A 27695-nucleotide genomic window follows, 5' to 3' on the forward strand; every position below is an offset into this window, starting at 1 on the left:
TGGGATGGTGGTGGTTGGAAGGAGTTCTGGAGTCTATTGAGGGTTTTTCTCGTGTTATCATGTTTTGTTCTAACACGGGAGAGAGAGAAAATAAAGTTGAAGATAGTGGTGTAAACATTTTATCGAATGAGCTAACTTTGAGTAGTTCCATGTAAACAGGAAGCAAACATTATTCTTCTCCTACTCCTGCCCTGCAAACTCACATAGCATGCATCTTTCTCCCAAGACTTTTTTAGTCACTTTCCTCTATTAGCCTTATCTCATTTTCAGATATTAAACAACTAGTCTAACCTAAACCAGTAATTTCATCCAGCCTGCAATCAAACCTTGCCCCTTTCCCAGCTCAGACTAGGTCTGCTAACCTTTAGACAAGCCAAGGGAAACAGGAGCATGATAAGTCCTTCCTCCTTGTTCTTTTACTTCTCTTTCCCAACTCATATTATAGTTTCTGGCTTCTCCATAGGTGGAGCTAGGAGTGGGGACGAGTTGAGGAATTAAGAGTTAAGAATTAAGGTGAGAATCAGACATCAGTCTCTGCACCCCCTTGAAATGCCAGGAGATACAGGTCAAGTAGTTTCAAGGATTCTCTTGCTTTACTCTAGTTGGGACACAGCACTGGGAAGGCCAATGTATTTTTGCTACTCAGTGAGGGAGGTGGGTACGGGAGTGATGAGATGTTATTTTCTTTTGTAGTATACACTCCTGTTCTCTATAAATGATTCTCTGAGAATCCCCCTCATTTGGTTTGAGGTAGAGGAAAAACCATGCTCCTTCACCACCATAGGGAGGGGAAGATCAGGGAAACATATAGCACTCCAGTAGCTCTATTCAGAAGAAATCCTCTCTCTGAACCTAGATCAATCTCTAGCCATCTCTTATATATAGACAACAGGTGGGTGAGAGTTCAACTTGTTTTGGCCATCCTTTTTCAAGTCTCGCCTTAATAAATCTATTATCTCTGTATTAAAATGTAGAGGTCCTCATCATTTATTGTACTCAACTGAGAATAGAAAAAATATCATTTAACATCCTGTCACGTGAAAGAATATTTGATGTAGGGAGGTGCCTAAGAATGCAGGCACAATGCATTTTCTGGACCCAAGAGAGAAAGGAGTACTTAGTGTTGTAACCTAAATGAACTTGTGGTACCTTGTAGCCAGTATCAGAATGTTATCAAGTTCAAAAGACACCTTGGTCTGGGGTCTGGCATTGAAAAGAAATGTAAATCTTTTCTCAAAGAAGTTTCAAATGGGGAAAAGATAATGATAAATAATAAATAGCAAAACTTTATCCAAGTCATTTTTACCCATCCACAGTGCCAGGGTTTTAGTGGCACCTGCTCAAAAATCTCCCTTAATACTCTACTCTTCTCTCCATCAATTCTATTCTTCCAGGAGTAGCTCCTTACCCATTCTAAATCTAATACAATTTAGCCTTTTCACTTCTCCAATTGTTTAGCCAAACTTTATCCCAGTCGGCTAAACAAAAGTCCTGATAGCTGAGCGAGTATACGCAGAAACATTTTTAGAAGGTGAGAGGGGGTGAGTGGATAAAGAAGAGCTATGAATGCTAAAACATTAATAGTTTTGTCCCTGACACCTTGATAAATATAATCTAATTGTGTTATTTTCCTTTTTCCGGTTTAGCGAAAACTGTTGAAACTCAGCCACCACGTGTAAAGTTCGCTCAAGATGAAACCATTTCAACTGAAAGAGATAAAATTAGTTTTCGCGATGTTTCAAGAAATCAATCACAAACACTTTTCAATATCCAAAATCTCTTTTCTGGTCGTCATATACAAAAAAGAGTGACTACTATTTCAACACCCGAAAAAACGTCTAAGAAAGGCTATTGGCACATTCCAGAGATTGCCACTGGTTCCAAATTTTTTCCAAGTTTTCATTCAGCTTCAAGTCAAGTTTTGGGGAAAGAAACAAGCCAAATGGAAAGTTCAAGAAAATCAAAAGAAAAGCCATCGAAAATAAAAAATGTTTATGTTGATAACATGCTAACAGACGTTCTGATTTTCTCCTCAGCATTCTCTAAACCTTCAAGTGCCCCTTCCCCAGTTACCACTCCCACACTCGCGGAAGTTCACTCTGAGTATCTACATTTACCAAACAGTAGGACCTTTACTTTTAACCAACCTCTGATGGATTTAACTAGAACAGTACCAAGTCCTCTACCAAGAAGTATACCTGTTAAAGCAGAAAGACAGTTGTCTGACGGTTCACAACAAAGTACTACAGTGGTACTAAGTATTAGTCATTTTCCAGGTACCATCTCCCTACCACCACCAACTTTACCAAGAAAACCTCGAAGACTGTCTATGATAGGTAAATCCATTTGGAACATGGTCTGTAATAATGGGCTCAAGTAAAGCAAAAGGGAGAGAAGGCATGCAAGCAAATGGTGGCTCCCCACATTGGGTTTGCAGGATGGGATCATGGGATCGCTTTTTACCTATACATTTACTATATGGGCCAAAATGCAGTAACAGAAGTCCTTACCTTGCAGGACTGCCAAGGTAAAACTGGGTTATTTGACTCAGATGGTGGTGGGAACCAGATGAGGGAATTCAAAGGATCAGAAAAGCTAATATAAAGGACGAGTGATGAACAATTATTCAGAAGGTGATCTAGATGAGCTCTAGAAGCAGAATGCTGATGGATGCCTTCATGGGCACATTTTCATGGATAATACCGATTCATTAAAAGATGGATAATTATAATAAAATCATTAACACCCTCAACATGAATTTTCACAAGTGTCCAAAAGTTGTCCCATTTTTTTCTTTTTTCTAGAAAATCTTGTAACAGAATATGAAAATGCGGAAAATGTCCCAAGGCAAAAAATGCCAAGCCTACCTGAAGGTAAATGCTAAGTTTATACCATTCTTTTAAAATCTGTATATAAGATTATCTCTCTATAAAAGTATTCAGGATTTTGTGTGTTTGTGTATGTGTATGTGATTCACACATATGTCTCATCTCATTATCAGTTCTTTAAGCCATTTACTCAGCAACTATTTTTTAAGTATTGACTATAAACCAAACTTTGTACTGATATTGGGAACATAAAAGGCGGAGTATTCTTAATATGGATGGGGCAGATAGACATGCAATAATGAGAGTTAACTACTTGCCATGTGCCAGGCACTGTTCTAAGTGCTTTGACTATAGTTACCTAGCAGAAACAAATGAAAAATCATCTTTAAAGAAAGATTACATCATCCTATACCTCACATTATTTCTGTAAACAATTTCACAAATACAATGTGTAGTAAGCAATTCATAATTACGAGGCACACCAAGAGAGAGAAAAAATGAATGAAAACTAGCAGAAACAGTAAGCAGTAGAAACATACCCACAGGAGTTCCAGGTATTAGAATTATCAGATACAGATGAAATAACCTGATGACCTCTGGTTCTGTCCAAGATTCAGTAGCTTGTATCGGACAAACCCTCCCACCAAAATCAACTATTAAATTTGCCCAAAATATATAAAATAGCTATTGAAGTTATTGGAGAGTAACCATTGCAGGCATGACTTGAATGGCTATAATCTTTGAAATAAGGGAAGTTTATGAGTTAGCTCTACATTTACCTGGGTATTTCCCTGAGGGCTTTTGTGGTGCCAGATAATAGACCCCAAGTAGAAAGTAGTAGTATTACTGGATTGAGGAGATCGCAGTCAGACTTCAGAGCTTCCAATTTAGCTGTGACTTGAGGGGCAAAATCTCAAAGAGGAGAGAAGTGAATCCAGCTATCTACATACAAACTCCCTTAAGGGTATTGGCTGATTTCTAAGCTGTGCATGTGCAGGACAATACTCTAAGAAAAACAGCAGAAAACATCAGCTGAAATACTAAGGAATTGAGCACAGATTTTCACAGTTGCACAGGAAATGGTCATTGGAGTTCAAGCTCTGCCACAGTGGAGAGGCTTGGTAAACACACTGGGCTTTCAGTTGAAGACTCAGAGGACCTACGCCTTAAGAATAAGGATGATGTTCTGGGAGAAAAGACAAAACTAAAATAGATTATTCCTAACAAAACTCAAAATCAATCCTTGATAAATCAAAGTGATATTTTCAGCCTAAGTGAAGAAAATCAGCACTTGTTAGAGAGACATAGTATTATCCAGACTCTTTAAAATTTTTGTCTGCAATGTCCAGCATTAAATTAAAAAATCACAAGGCATCCTAAAAACAGGATAAAATGTCTGAAAACCAGTAGAAAGAAATGGACGATAGAAACAGACCCATAGCTTCAGATATTAGAGTTTTCAAATAAGGATTTTAAAATAACTGTGATTACTATGTTCAAGAAAATAAAGAAAAAGTTGCAGAATTTTACCAGAGAAGTGGAATTTTTGTTTTTAAAAAATGAGTCAAATAAAATTCTAGAACAGAAAAAATAATATAACAAATTAATGATTCAATAGATGTGTTTAACAGGGGATTATACACAGAAGAACACTCCAACCTTAGAACTTTTTTCCAGTTTTATTAAGATATAATTGACATATAACACTGTATAAATTTATTTTTTATTTTATTTTTTTGTGTGAGGAGATCAGCCCTATGCTAACATCTGCCAATCCTCCTCTTTTTTTGCTAAGGAAGACTGGCCCTGGGCTAACATCCATGCCCATCTTCCTCCACTTTATATGGGACGCTGCCACAGCATGGCTTGCCAAGCAGTGCGTCAGTGCGCGCCCAGGATCCGAACCGGCGAACCCCAGGCCGCCGCAGTGGAGCGCATGCACTTAACCGCTTGCGCTACCCGGCCAGCCTCAAGACTGTATAAATTTAAGGTGTACAACATAATGATTTGATATATGTATAATCGTGAAATGATTACCACAATAAGTTTGGTTAACGTCTATCACCTCAAGTAGTTACATTTTTTTCTTGTGATGAGAAATTTTAAGATTTGCTCTCTTAGTGGCTTTCAAATATACAGTATAGTTTTGTTAGCTATAGCAACATTAGGACTTTCTGAGCCCACTATTCCTCCCAGTAGTTCTGTATCACTGTCTGTGACATAAATTAGCTTTTGGATGTCCTCCATATCATAAGTCTAAACAACTCATTCTGCCATTTCTGTATTGAATTTATTCCATTCTGGTGGTTTCTTCTTGGAAAAGTTTCAGGTAAGTTTAAGAGTCCACAGATCCTTCAGAGATCTATCAGCAAATTTCTAACCACCTCCCCACCTCCATCTCCCTCCTTTCCACTCAAAAACCAACTGCTTGGGCTTAGACCATGAGGGTGGGTGAGCTGGGAGCAGGCCACAGACTTACGTCTTAACTTACTCTCCTTTCCTTTTTGCTCCATTCCATCTCCCAAGACAAGGAATCTCTGTATCATATTATACATCTTACTTTATTCTGTGGTTAATGTTCACGTCTATTGATCTGAAATGGGCACACAGGGCCTATTTTAGAAATCAAAAAGTGAACGTTGTTTTCTTTGTTCTAGGACGCATTATTCCTTTCATTGAAGGAATGACATAAGAATTATCGAGATAGTAAAATATGTTGCTGCAAGTAATGCAGCAAGAATGACTGGGAATGTAAAATATATTTCATAAAATTTCAAAATATTTTCCTGCTGCACTTGGGTGTATACTTGGATAGGCCATTTTTGATGGAAGGCAAAACTCACAAGGGTCATGATAAAGTAAATTTAGATGGTCTCTGTTTGGCTAACTCCTGAGTTGTTTGGGTTTTTACCCTTTCTTGTGTGAGGTCTTCAAACTAAGGGAAGACTTGAATTACATAGGGCATTTGAATCATGCATCAAGGTGATATTAGGGGAAAAAGTGAGGTTGCTCCCTGGGAGGTGATCTCTATCTAAGTGATGTTTATATGATGTCCTTTACTAGTTTTGTGAAGCAAGAAGTTGTTTATGTAATTCACAGTAAAATTAAAAAAAATATTTTTACATATAGTACAAAAAGAGTGAGATTGATGGAATCTAAATTATCTAGGTAGAAATCTATGAGCATATGATTTTCTTTTTGAAAGACAGTTGTGCTCTCTAATGTTAAAAAAAAAAAAAGTTTGGCAAACAGACTAGCCGAGATTGGATGGGTGAAGATTATGGGGAATCTCTTCCAGAAGATCTGTACAGCTAACCTATTTATGATGATTTATTGTTATCATAACATAAAAACTTTTTACCTTTAACTCTGAGTGATAATACATTTAATTTTCATGTTTTATTCTCTTTGTGTAGGTCTCATTAAACCTAGAAAAAAAGAAGAATCAGAGGGATATGTTATATACGGTGAAGCCTTTAAGACTATTGCCGCCACACAATATGAAACAATAACAGCCATGACCAACCTGGCCATAACAAACTGTCAAATACATGGAAGAAATGCACTTAATCTTAAGGTATGCTAGATCTTTTTAATGGCAATTTCCCGTTGTATTATCAATTATTTTTGCTTTAGGTTTCCTAACTTAGATTAGTTTCCATAGTATTGAAGGAATCTTTCTTGTTGCAATAGAGATTTCCCTGGAACACATTCAAATTGCATCTCTAAACCTATCTGTTCTAGTTTGCCTTCATTCCAGTTTTAAAAAATGCTCGGATCCAAAGCAATTATAGTGCTTTTTACACCTAGCATGATAAGAAAATTGGGAGTCAGAGTTATCATATTTTTGTTATCAGCAATCTTTGGCTCTTGTGCCAAATTTAGCACTAGGCTAGCTTTTCACTGAACACAAGCCCAGTATGCTTAATAACAATGATAATAGTTACCATCTATTAAGCACCCGCTATGTGCAAAACGAATGTTACTCTTAAAACTTACAATTCAGGGGCCGGCCCAGTGGCGCAAGTGATTAGGTGCACGTGCTCCGCTGTGGTGGCCTGGGGTTCGCCGGTTCGGATCCTGGGCACGCACCGATGCACCACTTGTCAAGCCATGCTGTGGCGGTGTCCCATATAAAGTAGAGGAAGATGGGCATGGATGTTAGCCCGGGGCCAGTCTTCCTCAGCAAAAAAAAAAGAGGAGGATTGGCAGATGTTAGCTCAGGGCCAATCTTCCTCACAAACAAACAAACAAACAAACAAACAAAAAAACTTACAATTCAGAAAAGTAGGTATTATGATCTTCATTTTACAGCTGAGAGCACTGAAGCCCAATGAAAGTAACTTGCACAAGATCACACAGCAAGCAAGTGGTAGTGCTTGGGTTTGAACTCAGAACTCTTTGGCCTCAAAATCTATGCTCTTTTATTGTAAATAAGTTCAAACTCATAGAAAAATTGCAAAAATAGGAAAAGCTGCAGGGAGAATTTCTTTGGGAAATTAAGGCATTCAAAAATGCCTATGTAGCGACCAGCCCAGTGGTGTAGTGGTTAAGTTTGCACACTCTACTTTGGTGGCTTGGGGTTCACAGTTTCGGATCCTGGGTGCGGACCTACACACTGCTTATCAAGCCATGCTGTGACAGGTGTTCCTCGTGTAAAGTAGAGGAAGATGGGCACAGACGTTAGCCCAGGGCTAATCTTCCTCACCAAAAAAAAAAAAAAAAGCCTATGTATACTACGGAATTTAGAAAGTCAGGTGCATGCACAGGGCAGGACACATTCTCAGAAAAGACCTCAGAAGACCCTAAGTTTTCACCTCTGGCTGATCTCTAGGTATGACATATGCAGGAAGTTAAGGCAGAGTTTTTAAATGGCCTAGCTACTCATTGAAGGGGTGCCCTTGCATAGAGCCAATCTGAAAAAGACTAGGAAAAGTATTGTTCTCTCTCTCTCTGTGTCTCTCTCTCCCTTCCTCCCTCTCTTCTCTCTCTCTCTCTCTCTCCTAGTGTATAGGGAAATCTCTGTCAAAACACTGAACACAAGCTAAAGGAAAAGAGATTGCAAAGATGACACATGAAAAAGAATATAGACCTAACAAAAATAGTTTAGAAAAATTACTTAACAAACCAACAGCTACAGCCCACAGCAAGCAACACAAAGAAATCCTGAAAAGGGGGAAGAATCTGATTTTTAGAGTTACCACATTATAACATTCAAAGTATCCTGTTTTCAGCAATAGATTATAGCACATGAAAAGAAAAAAGAAATATGGCTTTCTCATAGAATAAATTAACAGAAATTGTCTCTGAGGGAGCACAAACATTGGACTTACTAGAAAAAGACTTGAACTGTCTTGAATATGCTCAAATAGCTAAAGAAAATCATGGACAAAGAGCTAAAGAAAACCAGAGGAATGATGTGTCAATAGAGATTATTAAGAAAGAGACAGAAATTACAAAAAGGAATCAAAAAGAAATTCTGGAACTGAAAAATACAATAACTGGGGACCAGCCTGGTGGCATAGTGGTTAAGTTTGCACATTCCACCTCAGTGGCCTGGGGTTCATGGGTTCACATTTGGTCACGGACCTACACACTGCTCATCAAGCCATGCTGTGGAAGTGTTGCACATACAAAAAAAAAAAAAAAAAGAGGAAGATTGGCGCAGATGTTAGCTCAGTGACAATCTTCCTCAGCAAAAATAATAATAATAATAATAATAATAATAACTGAAATGAAAAAGTTACTGGAAGTTTTCAATAGTAGATTTAAACAAGCAGAAGAAAGAATCAGAGAACTGGAAGACAGGTCAATTGAAATCATCAAGTATGATGAACAGAAAGAAAAAAATGAAGAAAAAGTAACAGAGCCTAAGGGACCTGTGAGACACCATCAAGAGTACCAATATATAGATAATGAAAGTCCTAGAAAAAGAGGAGAGAAAAAGGCAGAAAGAATATTTGAAGAAATAATGGCTAAAACCTTCCCAGATTTGATTAAAGATGCAAATCTATATATCCAAGAAGCTCAACAAACTCCAAGAAAGATAAACACAAAGAGATCCACACTGAGATACATTGTAATGAAATTGTCAAAAGCCAGAGAGAATCTTGAATGCAGCAAGAGAGGAGTGGTTTGTCATGTATAAGGGGTCTTCAAACTTAGTAACCAATTTGTCATCAGAAACCATGGAAGCCAGAAAAGAATAGGATGACATTTTTAAAGTGATAAAAGAAAAGCAATACCTCAACCAAAAGTTCTATATCCAGCAAAATTGTCCTTCAAAAACAAATAAGAAATTAAGATGTTCCCTGATAAACAAAAGTTGAGGGAGTTTGTTTTTAGTACACCTGCCCTATATGAAATGCTAAAGGCTGCAATGAAGAGACATTAGAGAACAAACTGAAGCCTTAAAAAGAAATGAAGGACTCTGACAAAGGTAATTATATAGGTAAATATAAAAGCCAGTATTATTCTATTTTTGGTGTGTAACACTTCTTTTTATTTCCTATATTATTTAAAAGACAAATCCATGATGCAACAATTATAAATCTATATTAATGGACACACAATGTATAAAGATGTAATTTGTGACAAAGCAACATAAAGTGGGGGGTGGGGGAGATGGAGTTGTATAGGAACAAATATTTTGTGTGCTGTTGAATTTAACTTGGCATCAATCCAAACTAGATTATTATAAATTTAGGATGCCAATTTTAGTCTCCATAGTAACCACTACTAAGAAACTATCCAAAAACGTACACAAAAGGGAATGAGTAAATGAGGAACAACCACAACAAAATATTCTGGAAAAGACAAAACTATGGAGACAGTAAAAATATCAGTGGTTGCCAGGGATGTGGGAGGAGGGAAGAAAGAATGAGGAGGAGGGGCACAGGGGATTTTTAGGGCAGTGAAATTATTCTGTATGATACTGTGATAATGTATACATTTGTCAAAACCTGTAGAATATACAGCACAAAGTCTGAACTGTAATGGAAATTAGGGACTTGGGTTGATAATGATGTGCTAATGTTGGTCCATTGATTATAAGAAATATATCATACTGGTGTGTGAGATGTTGATGTTGGGAGAGGCTGTGGGTATGTGTGGGGAAGGGGTATGTAGAGATAAAGATCTCAAATCAATAACATAACTTTACACTTTAACAAAGTTGAATAAAAGAGCAAACTAAACCCAAAACTAGCAGAAAGAAGGAAATAATAAAGATTAGAACAGAGATAAATGAAATAGAGGATAGAAAAGCAGTAGAGAGAATCAACAAAACCAAAAGTTAGTTCTTCGGAAAGATCAATAAAATTGACAGACTTTTACCTAGACTAAGAAGAGGAGAGAAAAGATACAAATGACTAAAATAAAAAATGAAGATGGAGACATTACTACTGGCCTTACAGAAATAAAAGGGACATAAGAGAATACTATGAACAATTATATGCCAACAAATTAAACACTCTAAAATGAAATGGAAAATTGTCTAGAAAAATACAAATTACCAAAACTGACTCAACAACAAATAGAAATCTGAGAAGACTTATAATAAGTAAAGAGATTGAACAAATAGTCAAAAACCTCCCCAAAAAGAAAAGTCCAGGACCAGATGGCTTCATTGGTGAATTCTGCTGAACATTTAAAGAAAAATGAACACCTATACTTCTCAAACTCTTCCAGAAAATAAAAAAAAAAAAGGAGGGAACACCTCTAATAGTATTCTGGACCTAATTCCACCATGGAGAGGGAGGATCCTCACACCAACTAGCAATTCTCAGACACAAGCTAGGTGTCCTACAATTCAACTCAATTTTGACACTATCTACCCAGAGATAACATCAGAGTCCACAGGTAAAGTACTCAGTTCCACAAGACTGCTCTCCACTTCAGATGCCAGTCACAAGCCCAAGTTGTTACCTGTGCTTCTGACCAACTGGCTACAGATTGGAGGTTCCAAAGACCCCCTCAAACTCAGGATGACAATCACAAGTCCAGGTTGTTACCTGTGCTTCTGTCCTACTGGCTATAAACCAGAGGTTCCCGTGACCCCCAATCTTGGGTTTGATTAATTTGCTAGAGTGGTTCACAGAACTCAGAAAACCCATTTACTTACTAGATTACTGGTTTATTACAAAGGATATTAAAGGATATGAATCAACAGCTAGATGAAGAGATACATAGGGCAAGATATGGGGAAAATGTGCAGAGCTTTCATGTCCTCTCTAGATGTCACTTTCCCCAAATCTCCATATTTTCACCAACCTGGATGCTCTCTGAACTCTGTCCTTGTGGTTTTTCTGGAGACTGCATTACATAGGTATAATGATTAAATCATTGGCCATTGGTGATTGAAGTCAATCAACTCACTGGTGATTGAACTCCTACCCAGGAGGTGAGAGGGTTTGGGACTAAAAGTTCCAAACTTTTAATCACATGATTTGTTCTCCTGGCAACTAGCCCCCATCCTTAGGTGCTTTCCAAAAGTCACCGCAATAACATAAACCAAATTGTTATGGAAAATGGCTTGTTATGAATAACAAGACACCTACTTCACCTTTATGGCTCTGAAGCAATTTCAGAAACTAGGGACAAGAGACCAAGTATTATGACAAAAGATGATCCCATTGCTCTTATCGTTCAAGAAATTCTAAGGGTTTTGGGTGCTGTGAGCCAGGAACTGTGGGCTAAGACCAAATATATATGTGGTCATTTAAATGTCCCAACCTATAACACATTCTATTCTGTCAGTATAACCCAGATGCCAAAGGAAGACAAAGACACCACAAGAAAACCACCGACCAACATCTCTTATGAATATAAGTCATGCATGGCTTAATGACAGGGATATGTTCTGAGAAATGTATCTTTAGGCAATTTTGTCATTGTGTGAAAATCATACAGTGTGCTTACACAAACCTAGATGGCATAGCCTACTACACATGTAGGCTATATAGTACTAATCTTATGGAACCATCATTGTATATGCAGTTTGTCATTGACCAAAATGTGTTATGCAGCACATGACTGTAGATAAAAAATCCTCGGCAAAATACTAGCAAATTGAATACAAAAAAAATTAAAAGGATTATACATGATGACCAAGTGACATTTATTTTTGAAACGAAAGGATGGTTCAACATAAGAAAATCCATGTAATAAACTACACTAATGAATGAAGGAAAAAAAAAAACATGATCATCTTAACTGATGTAGAAAATGCGTTTGACAAAATCCAATATCATTTCATGATTTAAAAAAAAAACACTCAGGGGCCAGCCCGGTGGTGTAGTTGTTAAGTTCATGCATTCAGCTTCTGCAGAAGCCCAGGGTTCACAGGTTTGGATCCCGGGTATGAACCAATGCACTGCTTGTCAGCCATGCTATGGTGGCGTCCCATATAAAGTAGAGGAAGATGGGCACAGATGTTAGCCCAGGGCCGCTCTTCCTCAGCAAAAAAAGAGGAGGATTGGCATTGGATGTTAAGTCAGGGCTAATCGTCCTCACAAAAAAGAAAAGAAAAGAAAAACACTCAGAAACCTAGCAATAGAAGGATACTTCCTCATCATGAGGAGCATTTAGGAAAACCCATGGCTCAATATGAAACACTCAAAGCTTTCCCTCTAAGATTAGGAACAAAACAAGGAAGGATACTTTCACTGCTGCTATACAACATTGTACTGGAGGTCCTAGCCAGAGCAATTAGGCAAAAAAAAGAAATAACAGTCATCCAAATCAGAGAGGAAAACATAAAACTATCTCCATATGTGGATGGCATGATTCTATATATAGAAAATCTCAAAGAATCCATAAGGAGGCTACTAGAGCTAACAAAAAAATTCAGCAAAGTTTCAGGGTATAAGATCAACACACAAAAATCTATTGTGTTTCCATACACCAACAATGAATATTCTGAAAGGAAATTAAGAAAATAATTCTATTTACAATACCACCCAACAGAAAAAAAATGGACAAAATATTTGAAAAGATAGTTCACCAAAACAGAGATACAAATGACCCTTATAAACATGAAAAGATGCTCAACCTCACTCAAAATAAGAGCAATGAAATTTAAAACTCCACAAAGATACAATTTCTCTCTTAACAGATTGGGAAAAGTTTGATGGCATATCTTATTGGTGAGATTGTAGTATTGTTAGGAAGAATACAGAATGGTGCATTCCTATGGAGAGAATTTAGGATATTTGTCAAATTTACATATGCAATTACCGTTTCACCTTGCCATCCCACTTTATGCTCGCAAAGTATAAAATGACGTATGCATAGACCACTTATTGCAGCATTATTTGTAATATTAAAAGACTGAAAACAACACAAATGATCATCAATAGGGGCTAGTTGAGTAACTATAGTATTTCTACACAAAGGAGACAGCTATAAGGGAGAGAAATATTTAAAAAGTGAGAAAGAGCTTGATATACTGCTGAATCATCTGAAGCATTTTTCATGATATATTATTAAGTTAAAAAGACAAAGAACAACACAATGTTTATGATAGGCAACATTTTGTTTAAGAAAAGGGTAGGGAATACTTTTAACAAGAAAAAATGGCAGGAGAAAACAAAAATATTAAAAATATGTGTATATGGATAGGGAGGAAATTGTGTGGATAGAACAGAGATAAAAACTAAACTTCTTTGAGTGACCTTCATTTTATAGTTTTGACTTTGGAACTGTATAAGATTTTACTAATTAAAAATGAAATTAAACCAAAAAGAAGAAAAAAACAAATCATCCTCTAAAATTAAATATATCCATATAGATATATAGATATATAAGGGTGTGTGTGTGTGTGTGTGTGTGTGTGTGTGTACTAAATGAAACAAATAAACCTACCTAAAATAAAGTTGGAAAAATAACCACATAAACAAGAAATATATCAAGTGACTATAAAACACAACATTTTGACCATAGTTTCTTAGTGAGGACATATTCTAAGGACAAAAATTCAAATGTTAGTGTTAACTATTTCTAGTGAAACTACTGTTGTTATTTTGAGACTATTATATTTGTTGTGGGAGGTGTATGTGCTAACACAACAAAGGAAAGCATCAGTGAATGTAAGATAGGTAATTAAAAGTTATCCAAACTATAACACAAAGGGAAGAAAGATGGAAAAAACAAAGCCACAAAAAACCCAGAGCATCGAAGAACAGTACAACAATATCAAATCCATATGATAGTGATAACATGTATATAATTACATACCATACTTATAAGTGGAATCATAGAGGGAGAAGAGAGAGATTCAGGTAGAAAAAACTTTTGAAGAAATAACGGCTAAGAATTTTCCAATATTGATCAAAAGCAGTAACCCACAGATCCAAGAACTTTAGCGAAGGCCAAACAAGATAAATACAAAGCAAACTGCCACTAGGCATATTATATTTGAATTGTGGAAAACCAAAGGTAAAACATTTCTAAAAGCAGCTAGAGTAGAAAGATTTACCCCAGGGAACAACAATGCAAATTATAGCTGACTTCTTGTCAGAAACAATGGAAGCCAGAAAACAATGGAATAACATCATTAAAGTGCTGAAAGAAAAAAAATCTCACACCAGAATTCTATAGCCAGCAAAAATATCCTTCAAAAATGAATACATAACAAGACATTTTCAGGCAAAAAAAAATCTGAGCATTCAGCTCCAGCAGATCTCTTCTATAAGAAAATGTTGAAAGTAAGCTTGAAGAAGAAAGGGAAATGTCAGATACAAACCTGGTTATGCAGGAAAGAATGAATAGCAGCATAAATAGTACATAAATGGTAAATACATCAGTAAATAAAAAGGACCTTTTAAAAGAACCTTTAAATCTCTTTAAAAGACTACCAGTTATTTAAAATAAATACATTAAAAATATATTATGGAAATTATAACCAATATAAAAACAAAATATTGGGCAACATGAGTACAAAGGGTTGGGAGAGGCTAAATGTATGTTTCTATTGTAAGGTTCTTACTTTATTCATGAAGTAGTAGACTATTTTCTGAAGGTTGCTTGTGATAAGTTGAGGTGCATATTGTAATCTTTAAAGAAACTACTTTTATTTATTCATTTTTGTGAGGAAGACTAGCCCTGAGCTAACATCTGATGCCAATCCTCCTCTTTTTTCTTAAGGAAGATTGGCCCTGGGCTAACATCCGTGCCCATCTTCCTCTACTTTATATGGGACACCGCCACAGTGTGGCTCAACAAGCGGTGCGCGGGTGCGCGCCCGGGATCCGAACCTGCAAACCCGGGCCACTGAAGCAGAGAGCACGCACTTAACCACTTGTGCCACCAGGCCAGCCCCCTAAAGAAACTACTTTTAGAAAGTGCTAGGAAGAATAACTGAAAAATCATTAAAAGAAATAAAATGGAATCTTAAAAAATATTCTGTTCACAATGAGGAAGGCAAAAAAAGAATAGAGGAACAAAGAGTGGATGGGACAAATAGAAAATGAGCACCAAAATGGTAAAGTTAAATCTAATAATTAATTAATATATTAATAATTATGTTAAATATGGATGTGCTAAACACTCCAATAAAAAATACAGATTGTCAGACTAGATAACAAAGTATGACCCAAATATATACTATTTACAAGAAATATACTTTAAATATAAAGACACTGATGGTTAAAAGTAAACTGTGGTAAATGATAACACTAGGCATTATAAAGCTGTTCTGGCTATATTATCAAAGTAAAAGATAACACTAAAGACAAAGAGTATTACCAAATATAAAGAGAGACTGTTTTAAAATGTCTAAAGGATCAATTCATCAAGAAAACGTGATAACCTAAATGTGGATAGATGTGACCAGAATGCTTCAAAATTCATAAAGCAAAAATTGACAGAACTAAAGTAAGAAATAGACCAATGCACAATCATAACTGGAGATTAGAGACTTTAACATCTCTTGCTCAAGAATTGATACAACAAGTAGTCAAAAACAATTCTGTAAAAATATAGAAGATCAGGGGGCCGGCCTGGTGGCCTGGTGGTTAAGTTTGGTGTGCTCCACTTTGGCAGCCCAGGTTTGGTTCCCAGGAGCAGACCTATACCACTTGTCAGCGGCCATGCTTTGGTGCCAACCCACACACAAAATAGAGGAAGATTGGCAACAGATGTTAGCTCAGGGTGAATCTTTCTCAGCAAAAAAAAAAAAGACCAGAAATAACTCTATCAACTAACTTGACCCAGTTAATATTTATGGAATCCTAGACCCAACAACTGCAGAATATACATGGTTTTTAGGTGCACATGGAACAATCTCAAGACAGAACATATGTTGGACCATAAAACATGTCTCAGTGAATTTCAAAAGATTGAAATATTACAGTTTGTTATCTGACACCAACAGAATTAAAATAGAAGTCAAAAACAGTAAGATACCTAGAAAAACACTAAATATTGGGAAATTAAACAACACACTAAAAAAATAGGTCAAAAAAGAGAACACAAAGGAAATTAAAATATTTCAAACTGGATGCAGACACAACAGATCAGAATCAGTAAGAAACAGCTAAAGGAATCTTTCAAGGGAAATGTATAGGTTTAAATGCATGTACTAGAAAAGAAGAAAGGTATAAAAATCAGTGATCTATGCTTCCATCTTAAGGAAGCAGGAAAAAAAGAGCAAATTAAACCCCCAGTAAGTAGGGAAATGGCAATAAGAGTGAAAATCAATGAAGTAGGAAATGGACAAACAACATAGACAAGTCAACAAAGTCAAAACTTGTTTCTTTTAAAAAGATTAATAAAAATGCTAAACCCATAATACGATTGATTAAGGGAAAAAAAGAAAACTCTAAATGCCAAATTCAAAATAAAAAAGGGATATCACTGCGTTTCCTACAGACATTAAGATAGAAAATAGTGAAATATTAAGAACAACATTTTGCCAGTAAATGCAACAACTTGGATGAAAAGGAAAAATTCCTTGAAAAACACAACTTACTGAAACAGGGACAACAAGAGCAGAACATCAAAATAGTCTTGTATCTGTAAAAAATCCAATTGAAATTTTAATTAAGAGCCTTCACACAAGGAAAGCTCCAGGCACATAGCACTGGTGAGTCTATCAAACGTTTAAGGAAGAAATAATATCAATTTACACTAACTCCTTCAGAAAGTAGACACTTGCTGACTCATTTTATGATGCCTGGATAATTCTCACACCAAAGCCAAGCAAGAATACTACAAGAAGGGAAAATTATGGACCAATTCATTGTTAGTGCTGTGGCGTCAATTTCAGTTCCTAGACACCCTGTGTACAGCAGAGCAGAACCCTGCTGGGTCTTTTAATGCCATCCTCTCACCTTCCAGTGCTATATCAGACAATGCTCCACTGCTATTCACAGGTTTTTCATGGCCTACTCTGTCTTAGCCTGGAAGCTCTGCTGAAACTTGTCCACCATGGGTGACCCTGCTGGTATTTGAAATGTCGGTGGCATAGCTTTCAGCATCATGGCAACATGCTGCCGCCGCAGAATGACAACAACAGACAGGTGGTGTGGTTCCCTGACCAGGAAACGAACCTGGGCCTTGGGGGTGAGAGCACTGAATCTTAATCACTAGACCATCAGGGCTGGCTATAGACCAATATTCTTCATAAATATAAGTGCAAATATCCTTAACAAAATATTAGCAAATCAAATCCAACAATTTCAAAAATTAAAACAGGATAATGTATCATGACCAAATGAAGCTTTCCCAAGAAATTCAAAGGTGTTTTCATATTTGAAAATCAATGTTTATTCTCAACAATGTCATCTCAATAGATGCAAAACCTTTCCAAAATTCAACACCCATTTAAGATTAAAAAAATAAACAAACCTCTAAGTAAACTAGGGTTAAAAGAAACATTTCATGATCAAATAAAAGGTGTCTATGAAAAATCTGCAACCAATGTCGTATAATCAATAAAGATTAACTACTTTCTCCCTAAGATTGGAAGCAAGGCAAGAAAAAATTTCCCTTCATTTTTATTCTACATTGTAATGAAGCTTCTAGCCACTTAAATAAGGTAAGGAAGAAAAAGGCATAAAGATTGGAAAGGCAGAAGTAAAACTGTCTTCATTAGCAGATGGCATAATTGTGTATGTAGAAAATCTTAAGGAACCTCCAAAAAAAATCCTACTAATAAGTAAATTTGGCATGGTTGTTGGAAGCAAAGTCAATATTTAAAAAATTGACACATGAGTGTCACCAGGGACAAAGTCATAGGGGCCATCTAAAATTTTGCCTTTCACATAAATTAAAACAGCAACAACAACAATAAAAAACAAGACAGAAGACTTCAACAGATCGTTCACAAAGGATGACATACTAACAGCCAATCAGAACATGAAAACATTCTCAACATCACTGTTCATCAAGGATGACAAATTAAAACCACCATGAGATACCACAGCACACTCACTAGAATGACTAAAATTAAAAACTCTAACAATATTCCCTTATTTTCTCTTATTTGTTTTTCAAAGAACCAACTTTTTTTTTTTTTGTGAGGAAGATCAGCCCTGAACTAACATCCATGCCAATCCTCCTCTTTTTGCTGAGGAAGACTGGCCCTGAGCTAACATCTATTGCCAATCCTTCTCCCTTTTTTCCCTTTTTCTCCCCAAGGCCCCAGTAGATAGTTGTATGTCATAGCTGCACATCCTTCTAGTTGCTGTATGTGGGACGCTGCCTCAGCATGGCCGGACAAGTGGTGCATCGGTGCGCGCCCGGGGTTCCAAACCCAGGCTGCCAGTAGTGGAGCGCGCGCACTTAACCGCTAAGCTGTGGGGCCGGCCCCCAAAGAACCAACTTTTTGATTTGCTCATTCTTTCCATTCTGTATTTTTTATTTTATTAATTTTTGGTCTTATCTTTATTATTGATACCTTTCTATTTTTGGAGGGGTTCATTTGCTGTTCTTTTTCTAACTTCTTTTTATAAATATAGGCATCACTGATTTTCAGCCTTTCTTTTTCTTATTTATGTATTTAAGGCTATAAATTTTCCTGTAATCATGACTTTAACTGCATCTCCCAAGGTTTGATATGTCATATTTTTTAATATTTTAATTTTGAAATAATTTAAGTTACAGAAGAGTTGCAAGAAAAGTACAAAGAAAACTGCGGACATTATGCTTCATCATCCCTGAATACTATAGTGCACATTTCTGCAGGCAAGAACACTCTTCTACATAACCACAGAGAAGCCCTCAAAATCAAGAAATTAATATTGATCCATTACTCTATCCAATCAAGAGACCCCATTCAAATTTTACCAATTTACCCAATAATGTTCTTTATTAAAAAAATGATCCCATCCAGGGTCACATGTTGTATATAGTTGTTTTAGTTTCTTTCAAGCTGGTATGTTTCCAGCTTTCTTTGTCTTTCATGACTTTGAAGCTTTTTAAGGTAACAGCCAGTTATTTTGTAAAACGTCCACTAGTGTAGGTTTGTCTTATATTTCTCACGATTAGATATAGGTCATTCACCTTTGGCACTGATATCTCAAAAACTTTTCCTCAATCTTATCTTATCACATGGTACATGATTTCAGTTTATCCCATTACTAATAGTGTTCACTTTGATTACTTGTCACTTTGATTACTTGTTTAAGGTGCTATCTTCAGGACTTCTCCACTGTTACTCTTTTCCATTTGTATTTAGTAAGTATATTGTGGTACTTTGAAAGTAATCCTCTTTCTCATCAAATTTTCAACTTATTTATTTATTAATTTACAACCATTTTATTTGGTGTGTATAATCTGTTATGCCATTATTTATTTTTATTCTAAAGTTTCCCCAGATTTCGCTAAAAACCCATTCATTGGTTTCTGTGTCCTTTTGACATATTCCCATCATTTTTCCAGGCTTATTCTGCACTCTCTCTGCCCTAGCCCTGGAGTCTGTCATTCCTCCAAGGACCCTTGGTTATTTTTAGTGGAGAAGCCAAGATCTGGGTGCTAGGTGCTCATTGATATTAGGGTACTATAGACTCTTTCAGTGGGTGAAATCAGGTAATTGGCATATGCACAAACACACACACATTGAAAACTGAATTCATAGCAATACATCCAATTCTAATCTAACACTACAAGAGTCATTCTAATTTTCTCCCATTTGTAACTCTCTTCTCCAACAGGGAGAAATTTGGCTTCCATTATCCTTATCATATTTACTTTTTCAACCAATTTGCTATATGTAACCAACCTTGCTTCTTTTGCTGTCATCCCCTCACACATGTATAATGCTTCCTTTCCTTGCTTGGGATCTTAGGCACTCCCCTATGTTGACACCCTCCTCACATTATTTGGGTTTTTTCACCCTACACTGGAATTTCTCTTGGGTAGATGTCTTCCCTGCCCTACTCAGGCTATAACTGATTATGTCAGGCTGATCCTGTCCTGCCCACATAGATGTCTTTCATTTTGGCTGATTTTAAGATTTTCTCTGTCTTTGAATTTAAGATGTTTTACTATGATGTGCCTAGGTGTAGTTTTTAAAGTATTTATCTTCCTATGGTTCATAGAATTTTTTTGCATCTATGGCTTTATATCTCTCATGAGATCTGGCAAATTTTTGTCAGTGTCTCTTCAAATATTGCTCCTGTCTCATTCTTCATGTCCTCTTATTGGAACCTAGTTACCTGTGTCTTAGACTTTTTCATCTTGTGCCATATATCTCTTACTCTCTTTCCTGTATTTTCCATTCCTTTTACTCTGTGCTTTATTCTAAGTATTTTTTTCTTACCTAAATTCTAGTTCAATTATTGTTTTTTCAGCTCTGTGAAATCTGCTGTTAAACCCTTTACCAAGTCTTTAATTTTGGTTATTTTATTATAATCTAAATTTTTTATTTAAATACTTATATTGTTTAAATTTTTACTTTAAATTCTTTATCTTATAATTTAATTTCTTGAGCCTATTAGTTGAGGTTTGTATTTTTTTTTAAATGCATCTAATACATCCAACATGTAGATTCTCCATGTGCCTGTTTCTATGGTTTATTATTTCTCTTGATTTTTTATCCAGTCATTTTCTTTTTGCATATATTAATTTTTATTGCATGATAGGTATTGTGTAGAGATAGTTTGAGGCCCCAGATGATATCTTCTTCCAGAGAATTTTTATTGTTACTTCTGGCAGGCAGAGAGGTGAGGGCATGTTCACCTTAATCCTATCAGAGAATAAACTGGTTTAGTGCTGGGCTTCAATCTTTGTAGCGCTTTCCTGTTAACTTTTTCTCCTACGGCTATAGCCTTTCAGCCATCTCACACCAAGTCTGAGGCCCCTTCTTCTTGGTAAGCCCTGAATTTCAATTTTTGTCTCCCTAGCCCTGTGAGAACTCTGGCTATAGTTCTACTCAGCTTCTCGACCACAGCTTTGGGTTAGGCAAATAACTTGAGGAGAAAAATCATGTTGAGTGTTGTGTTTACCACCCTGAGATTCCCTTCTCTCTGAAATTTTGGTTCATTAAATCCTAGCTACCTTGGTAATTCCCCAAGCCTCTGTTGTGTTATGTTTGTTTCCCTTTTTGGTTTTAGTGGGAGGATTGGTTTGAAACAAGGTTGTTGACCATTAATAGAAGTGAAAAATCAGATTATCTGGTTTTGAAGTGAATTACTTTAAATCAGAGGTTGGCAAGCTTTTTCGGTAAAGGACTAGATAGTAAAATTTTAGACTTTGAGGGCTACATGGTCTCTGTCACAACTACTCAACTCTGCTGTGTAGTGCAAAGGCAGCCATACACAATACCTAAACTTATGAGCATGGCTGTGTTCCAACAAAACTTTATTTAGAAAAACAGGTGGCAGACTGTTCTTTGCTGATGCCTGCTTTAAATGGAGGGAGAATACAGCTTTTAAAGAGTTGAGTGGAGCTAGTAAAGAAAAAAATTTATTTCCACGGCCATTAATATTATTTTTAAAAATATTTGACTCCAGAGTAGAATCCTGAGCTCTGTGGGGGTAATATAAAAGAAATAAAAGTCATAATTTCTGATCCATCTCAGGGGCTTATTAAAGAAACAGGTTTTAAATGAATAAGAATTTACACAAAACATATGTACTGATTAATATAATACAGACTCAGTGTATAAGTGCTTAAATGTTGTTAGAGCAATTTGAGAGATTGAGAAAGCCTCCACATTCCTAGAGCTGTTGAGTTCTTCACATCCCTTCAATGACAACCACAACAAACAGGTTTTATGTTGTGATGGTAAAAGAGAGATCCAGGGTACCTGTGGTGGGTAGGGTGAAGTCCACAGTGAAGGTCCTTTGGATTCCATGAGGCAACATGAAGTCCTGGATATTCATTCATTCAGCAAATAATTATTGATTTATTTATTTTTTGTGAGGAAGATTAGCCCTGAGCTAACATCCCTTGCCAATCCTCCTCTTTTTGCTGAGGAAGATTGGCCCTGCACTAACATCTGTGCCCGTATTCCCCTACTTTATATGGGATGCCACCACAGAATGGCTTGATAAGCAATGCATTGGTCCACACTCAGGATCCGAACCCGCGAACCCCAGGCTGCTGAAGCGGAGTGCATGAACTTAACCGCTATGCCATTGGGCCAGCCCCCATTCAGCAAATATTTATTAAGAACCCACTATGTACCAGTGGTAAACTATGTATCTCACTATGTATCAGTGTGCAAAACAGAAAAAAATGCCTATTTTATGGAGCTTTTACTTTAGTAGGGTGGGGTGAGACCATACATACATGCTTTCATACATACATCTGTACATGTCTGCCCTGTGGTGATAAGAGCTATGAAGAAAAATAAAGAAGTGGATGGGACAGGGAGCCCTCAGTGGAGCACTGGTTTGAGAGGTTGCTATTTATGATAAGTTGGTCAGGGAAGGCATCTCTAGTTGGATGACTATGAGCAGACAGCTGACTATAAGCAGGCTGCTGAATGCAGTGAGAAGATAATTCAAGGGAATAGATGGGGGAAAAGCTTTCCAGGCAGAAGGAAATGTAAAGGCACTAGTTATCTGAGCACACTAAGTGGAATGATTAGAGACTGTGACAGACACATTTCTGCTACATAGTTTAGTGTACCACCAGTTCTGCAGAGAAGAGAACATGTTTAATGACAAGAAGAAAGAACACCTACTTTTGTCTACTACTAACATATAGACATTTACAAATATTAATTCTTTAAGAAGAGGTCAGTCTTGAAACCAGTACTGTCAATTCCAAGATTCTTTAGCCGTGAACCTTTTCATTCTTATATAGTACATGCCATAGCCTAAGGCATTGGCAGCAACACCTCTCTTCATTACAAGCTGTTTCTTTCAGTTGATCACTACCCATTCTAAGATCCTTAAGAAACAAATGTTCCAACCTCCCTGGAGCATTAAAGATACTGGGGACACCAGGCATATCTTAGACAATTTGGGCTACTGTGATAAAATACCATAGACTGATTGGCTTAAACAACAAATGTTTATTTCTCACAGTTTTGGTGGTTAGGATGTCCAAGATGGAGGCATCAGCTGATCTTGTTCCTGGTGAGAGGTCTCTTGTTCACAGCTACTTTCTTGCTGTATCCTCACGTGGCAGAGAGAGAGAGAGCTCTGTTCCTCTCCTCTTCTTAGAAGGCCACTAATCCCATCATGAGGGCTCCACCCTTAAGATCTTATCTAACCCTAATTACTTCCCAAAGGCTTCACCTCTAAAAACCATGACATTGGGAATTAGGGCTCCAACATATGAATTTTGGGAGAAATTGGCATCTTTAAGCAAGAAGTTTTAGATAGATGTTAGACCGATAGAAAGATAACAGAGAAATAGAAGTAGAGACATGAAAAAAAAACAGATAAAAGAGATAATTAAATATAAAATATATTTAATTACTTATATTTCAGCATGTAGTGGACAATAAATGTTTGCTTGTTATTAATTGAAATGATGCCTGTCACACATATAAAACTATACTTATACATAAATACTTAGTAGTATTTCTATTTTGTTTTTAACCTTTACATATTTAAGAAGTTATTATCATGGCAGACTAAAATAAATGAATGGAAGATGAGTATAGGCTTGTTAGCATATTGTGTCAAATACTGTCACTCAGATTATGTGCTCATTATTTTTTTTACTTTTGTATAAAATATTTTGTGCATTGTTAATAATTAACCTCTTATCACTTTCTTTTAGGGCTTTTTTATCCTGAATTGTCCAGACTTAACACCCTTGGCTTTCCAACTGGTATATCTTAACTTATCATTTAATGATATCAGTTGCTTTCCCACAGAAGTGAGTCCATTTTATTATTGTGTATATTACAATAATTTCTTATTATGAATAATAGTTGTAATTTAAAAATAGACGCTTATGATACCATGGAGTTACTGTAAAGTAAATATATTTTGGATTACATCCCAAAAGTCTTATTTTCAGAAGCACCAAAAATACAATACATCTTTCTTAGGAAGCCCCATGACATAATCCTCAAAGACTGTGTTATATAGTTAGGCTCTCAAATATGTTCTCATAATGATACAATGTACATAAAATGTTTTATTCTTCTAACTTTGAATAAAACCTAAGATAAACCTTATCGATGTGTTAATCAGGAGCTTTAGAAACAAAGTTTAGTGACCCAGTAATATGAAGATATAACAAGTTTTAATTATCACAGGATGAAATAGGATATTCTGCTTAATAAAACATATCAAGGATAATCAGATATGGGGTGGGCTAATTCAGCATCATTTTAAATAAATGAGTCATTATGAGTAATTAAGACTGATTACATTTTCAATCGTTAGTCATTGCTTCATTGGTCACTGAATTATTGGTTGTTTTATGAATTGACTTCCAGAATATTGACTTTTAGTGAATTGATTTCTAGAAATTGACTTGCTTTCTATTTCAAACATATATTTTCCATAATTTCTCTATAATATTGTTTTTATTTTCACTAGAAGAGTTATTTTATCTTTTCTAATACGTAATACCAGTTTTATTAATTTGACTAGGACAAATTGGCAAGAATTCCCAAGGAATATAGGGATCTTAGTTCTTCACATTAATAATTTTAATCTTTCTTTTAAATAGTCATAGATTAAGCTTAAGTACCTGCCAGAGAATACTCTATCCACTAAAAAGGAATGTATAAATATAAGGAGGCTCTTCAGATGTAAATTATAAAGTGTTCATTTAAAAAGTGAAAGAAATCAATAAAACTTGCCATTAAAGTGCAGATCTGTATTATATAGCTATAAATAAAATGTTCCAATGAAGTTGGAAATATCCAGGTTTGGAAGGGCACAGGGTAGGCTAATGATGCCCAGTTATTAGCATAGTGTAAATGCAATGATTAGAAGACCAGAGGCTGGTGTAAGTGTGGTAATTGAAATTATTACAAGTTTTATAGAATATTCAAGACGGTGGACTCAGGCAGAGGACAGAGTCTACTAAAATAGTTTAGGATAGGAAAAGGTAGAAGCAGAAATGGTATATAAAAAGCTTAAAATAACAAACCCTATAAATATATACTTGGTCTCATTTCTTTTTTCAACTTCTTTAAAAGATTAAATCATATACAGTAATAATTAATTAAAATAATGTATTGTTAGGTCTGTAACACATATGGATGTAATATGTATAACAATATAGTACAAAAAAAGGAAGAGGGAATAGAACTACTTAGGTACAACATGTCCATATCTCACTGGAATTAAGTTAGTGTAAATCTGAAGTAGATTCAGATAAGTTAAAATGTATGTTACAGCCACTAAAGCAATCACTAAGAAAATAACTCGAGTATATAGTGAAAAAAAATCATTAAAGTAATTAAAATGTTTATACTAAAAAATATTCAGTTGATGCAAAAGAAGGTAGTAAGGGAGGAACAGAAAGAACATAAGACTTATAGAAAACTATAAGTAAAATGGTAATGTAAAACCAACCATGTCAATAATAACATTAAATGTGAATACATCAAACAATCCAATCAAAAGATACAGATTGTCAGACTGGATTAAAAAAACAAGCTCCAATGACATGCTACTACAGGAGATATGCTTAAGATCGAAAGATACAAAGAGATTAAAAGTATAAGTATGGGGAAAGATATTGCTTGTCAAAGGCAACCAAAAGAAAGCTGAAGTGACTATACTAATATCAGACAAAATAGATTTTAAAACAAAACAATGTTACTAGAGATAAAGAGGGACATTTTGTAAATCTCTCAGGATGAAATAACAATTATAAACATATATGTACTTTCAATACAACCCCAGAGTATATAAAGCAAAAAGTGAAAGAATTGAAGGAAGAAATAGAAAATTCAACAATAATAGTCAGACACTTCAGTACCCCACTTTCAATAATGCATAGAACAACTAGGCAGAAGATCAACAGGGAAATAGAAAATTTGAACAATACTATAAACCAATTACACCTAACAGGCATCTATGGTAGCCTCCAACCAGAAGCAGCAGAATACATAATTCTCAAATTCATATGGAATATTTTCCAGGATAGACCATATGTTAGGCTACAAAACAAGTCTCAATAAATTTGAAAGAATTGAAAATCACAAAAAGTATATATTTTTGGCTACAATGGGATGTAATTAGAAATCAATAACTGAAAGAAATTTGGAAATGTATGGAAATTAAAGAACATGCTCTTAAATAACCAATGATTCATGAGGAAATCAAAAGAGAAATTAGAAAATACTTTGAGATGAATGAAAATGAAAACACAACATACCAAAATTTATAGGACTCATCTATAACAGTGTTCAGGGGGAAATTTATAGTTGTAAATGCCTGAATTAAAAAAGAAAAAATCAATAACTTAACCTTCCATCTTAAGCCACTAGAAAAAGAGAGTAAATCAACCTAAACAAAGAATAAGGAAAGAGATAATAAAAATTAGCACAGAAATTAGTGAAATAGAGAATAGAAAAAAAGAGAAAAATCAACAAAACCTAGAGTTGTTACTTTGAAAAGATAACATTGACTAACCTTACATAGACTGACCAAGAAAAAAAGAAGACTCAATAACTAAAATTAGGAATGAAGGAGGGGACATCACTACCAACCTTACAGAAATAAAAAAATTTTCAAAGAATACTACAAATAACGGTGTACCAACTAACTAGATAACTTAGACGAAATGGGCATATACCTAAAAAGACACAAGAATGGACTCAAGAAGAAATACAAAGTCCGAATGGCTCTATAAAAAGGAAAGAGTTTCAATAGTAATTTAAAAACTTTTCACAAAGAAAAGTCTAGGACCAGATAGCTTCATTGGTGAATTCTACCCGTCTTAAGAAGAATTAACATCAATCCTTTACAAACTCTTCCAAAAAATAGAATAGAAAGGAACACTTCCCAATTCAAACTATTAAACTAGTATTACACTGGTACCAAAACTAGACAAAGATATGGAAAGAAAAGCAAACTACAGAACAATATCTCTTATGAATATAGATTCAAAAATCTCAACAAAATGCTAACAAACCAAATATATAAAGAGGATTTTACAACATGACTAGGTGAGATTTATCCCAAGAATGCAAGGTTGGTTAAATACACAAAAATCAATCAATGTAATACACCACATTAATGTAGTGAAGGGAGAAAAGTACACAATTATCTCAATAGACAGAAAAAAGACATTTTACAAAATCCGACATCCTGTCCTGACAAAAACACACAATACCTGAAAGTTTTCCTCTAAGATCAGGAACAAGGTGAAGATGTCTACTTTTGAACCTTTTATTCAACATTTTACTGGAATTTCTAGCTAAGGCAATTAGGCAAGAGAAAGAAATAAAAGGCATATAGATTTGAAAGGAAGGAGTTAAACTATCTCTAGTTGTAG

At 35.5% G+C, this 27695-nt stretch overlaps 1 protein-coding gene across 1 annotated transcript in view; it reads left to right on the forward strand.

Moving 5' to 3' along the window:
• The window catches only part of LRRC63 (leucine rich repeat containing 63), a 69096-nt gene that overhangs the window by 12718 nt on the left and 28683 nt on the right, over positions 1-27695 (forward strand). Inside the window, exons 5-8 of the mRNA XM_014789935.2 lie at positions 1647-2336; positions 2805-2873; positions 6245-6405; positions 24009-24107. Coding sequence (XP_014645421.2) covers positions 1647-2336; positions 2805-2873; positions 6245-6405; positions 24009-24107 — 1019 coding nt within the window. The remainder of the gene's footprint in view (positions 1-1646; positions 2337-2804; positions 2874-6244; positions 6406-24008; positions 24108-27695) is intronic.

The sequence above is a fragment of the Ceratotherium simum genome, chromosome 10 (genome assembly GCF_057802395.1).
Source record: "Ceratotherium simum simum isolate JZ-2026a chromosome 10, ASM5780239v1, whole genome shotgun sequence".
NCBI lineage: Eukaryota > Metazoa > Chordata > Mammalia > Perissodactyla > Rhinocerotidae > Ceratotherium > Ceratotherium simum.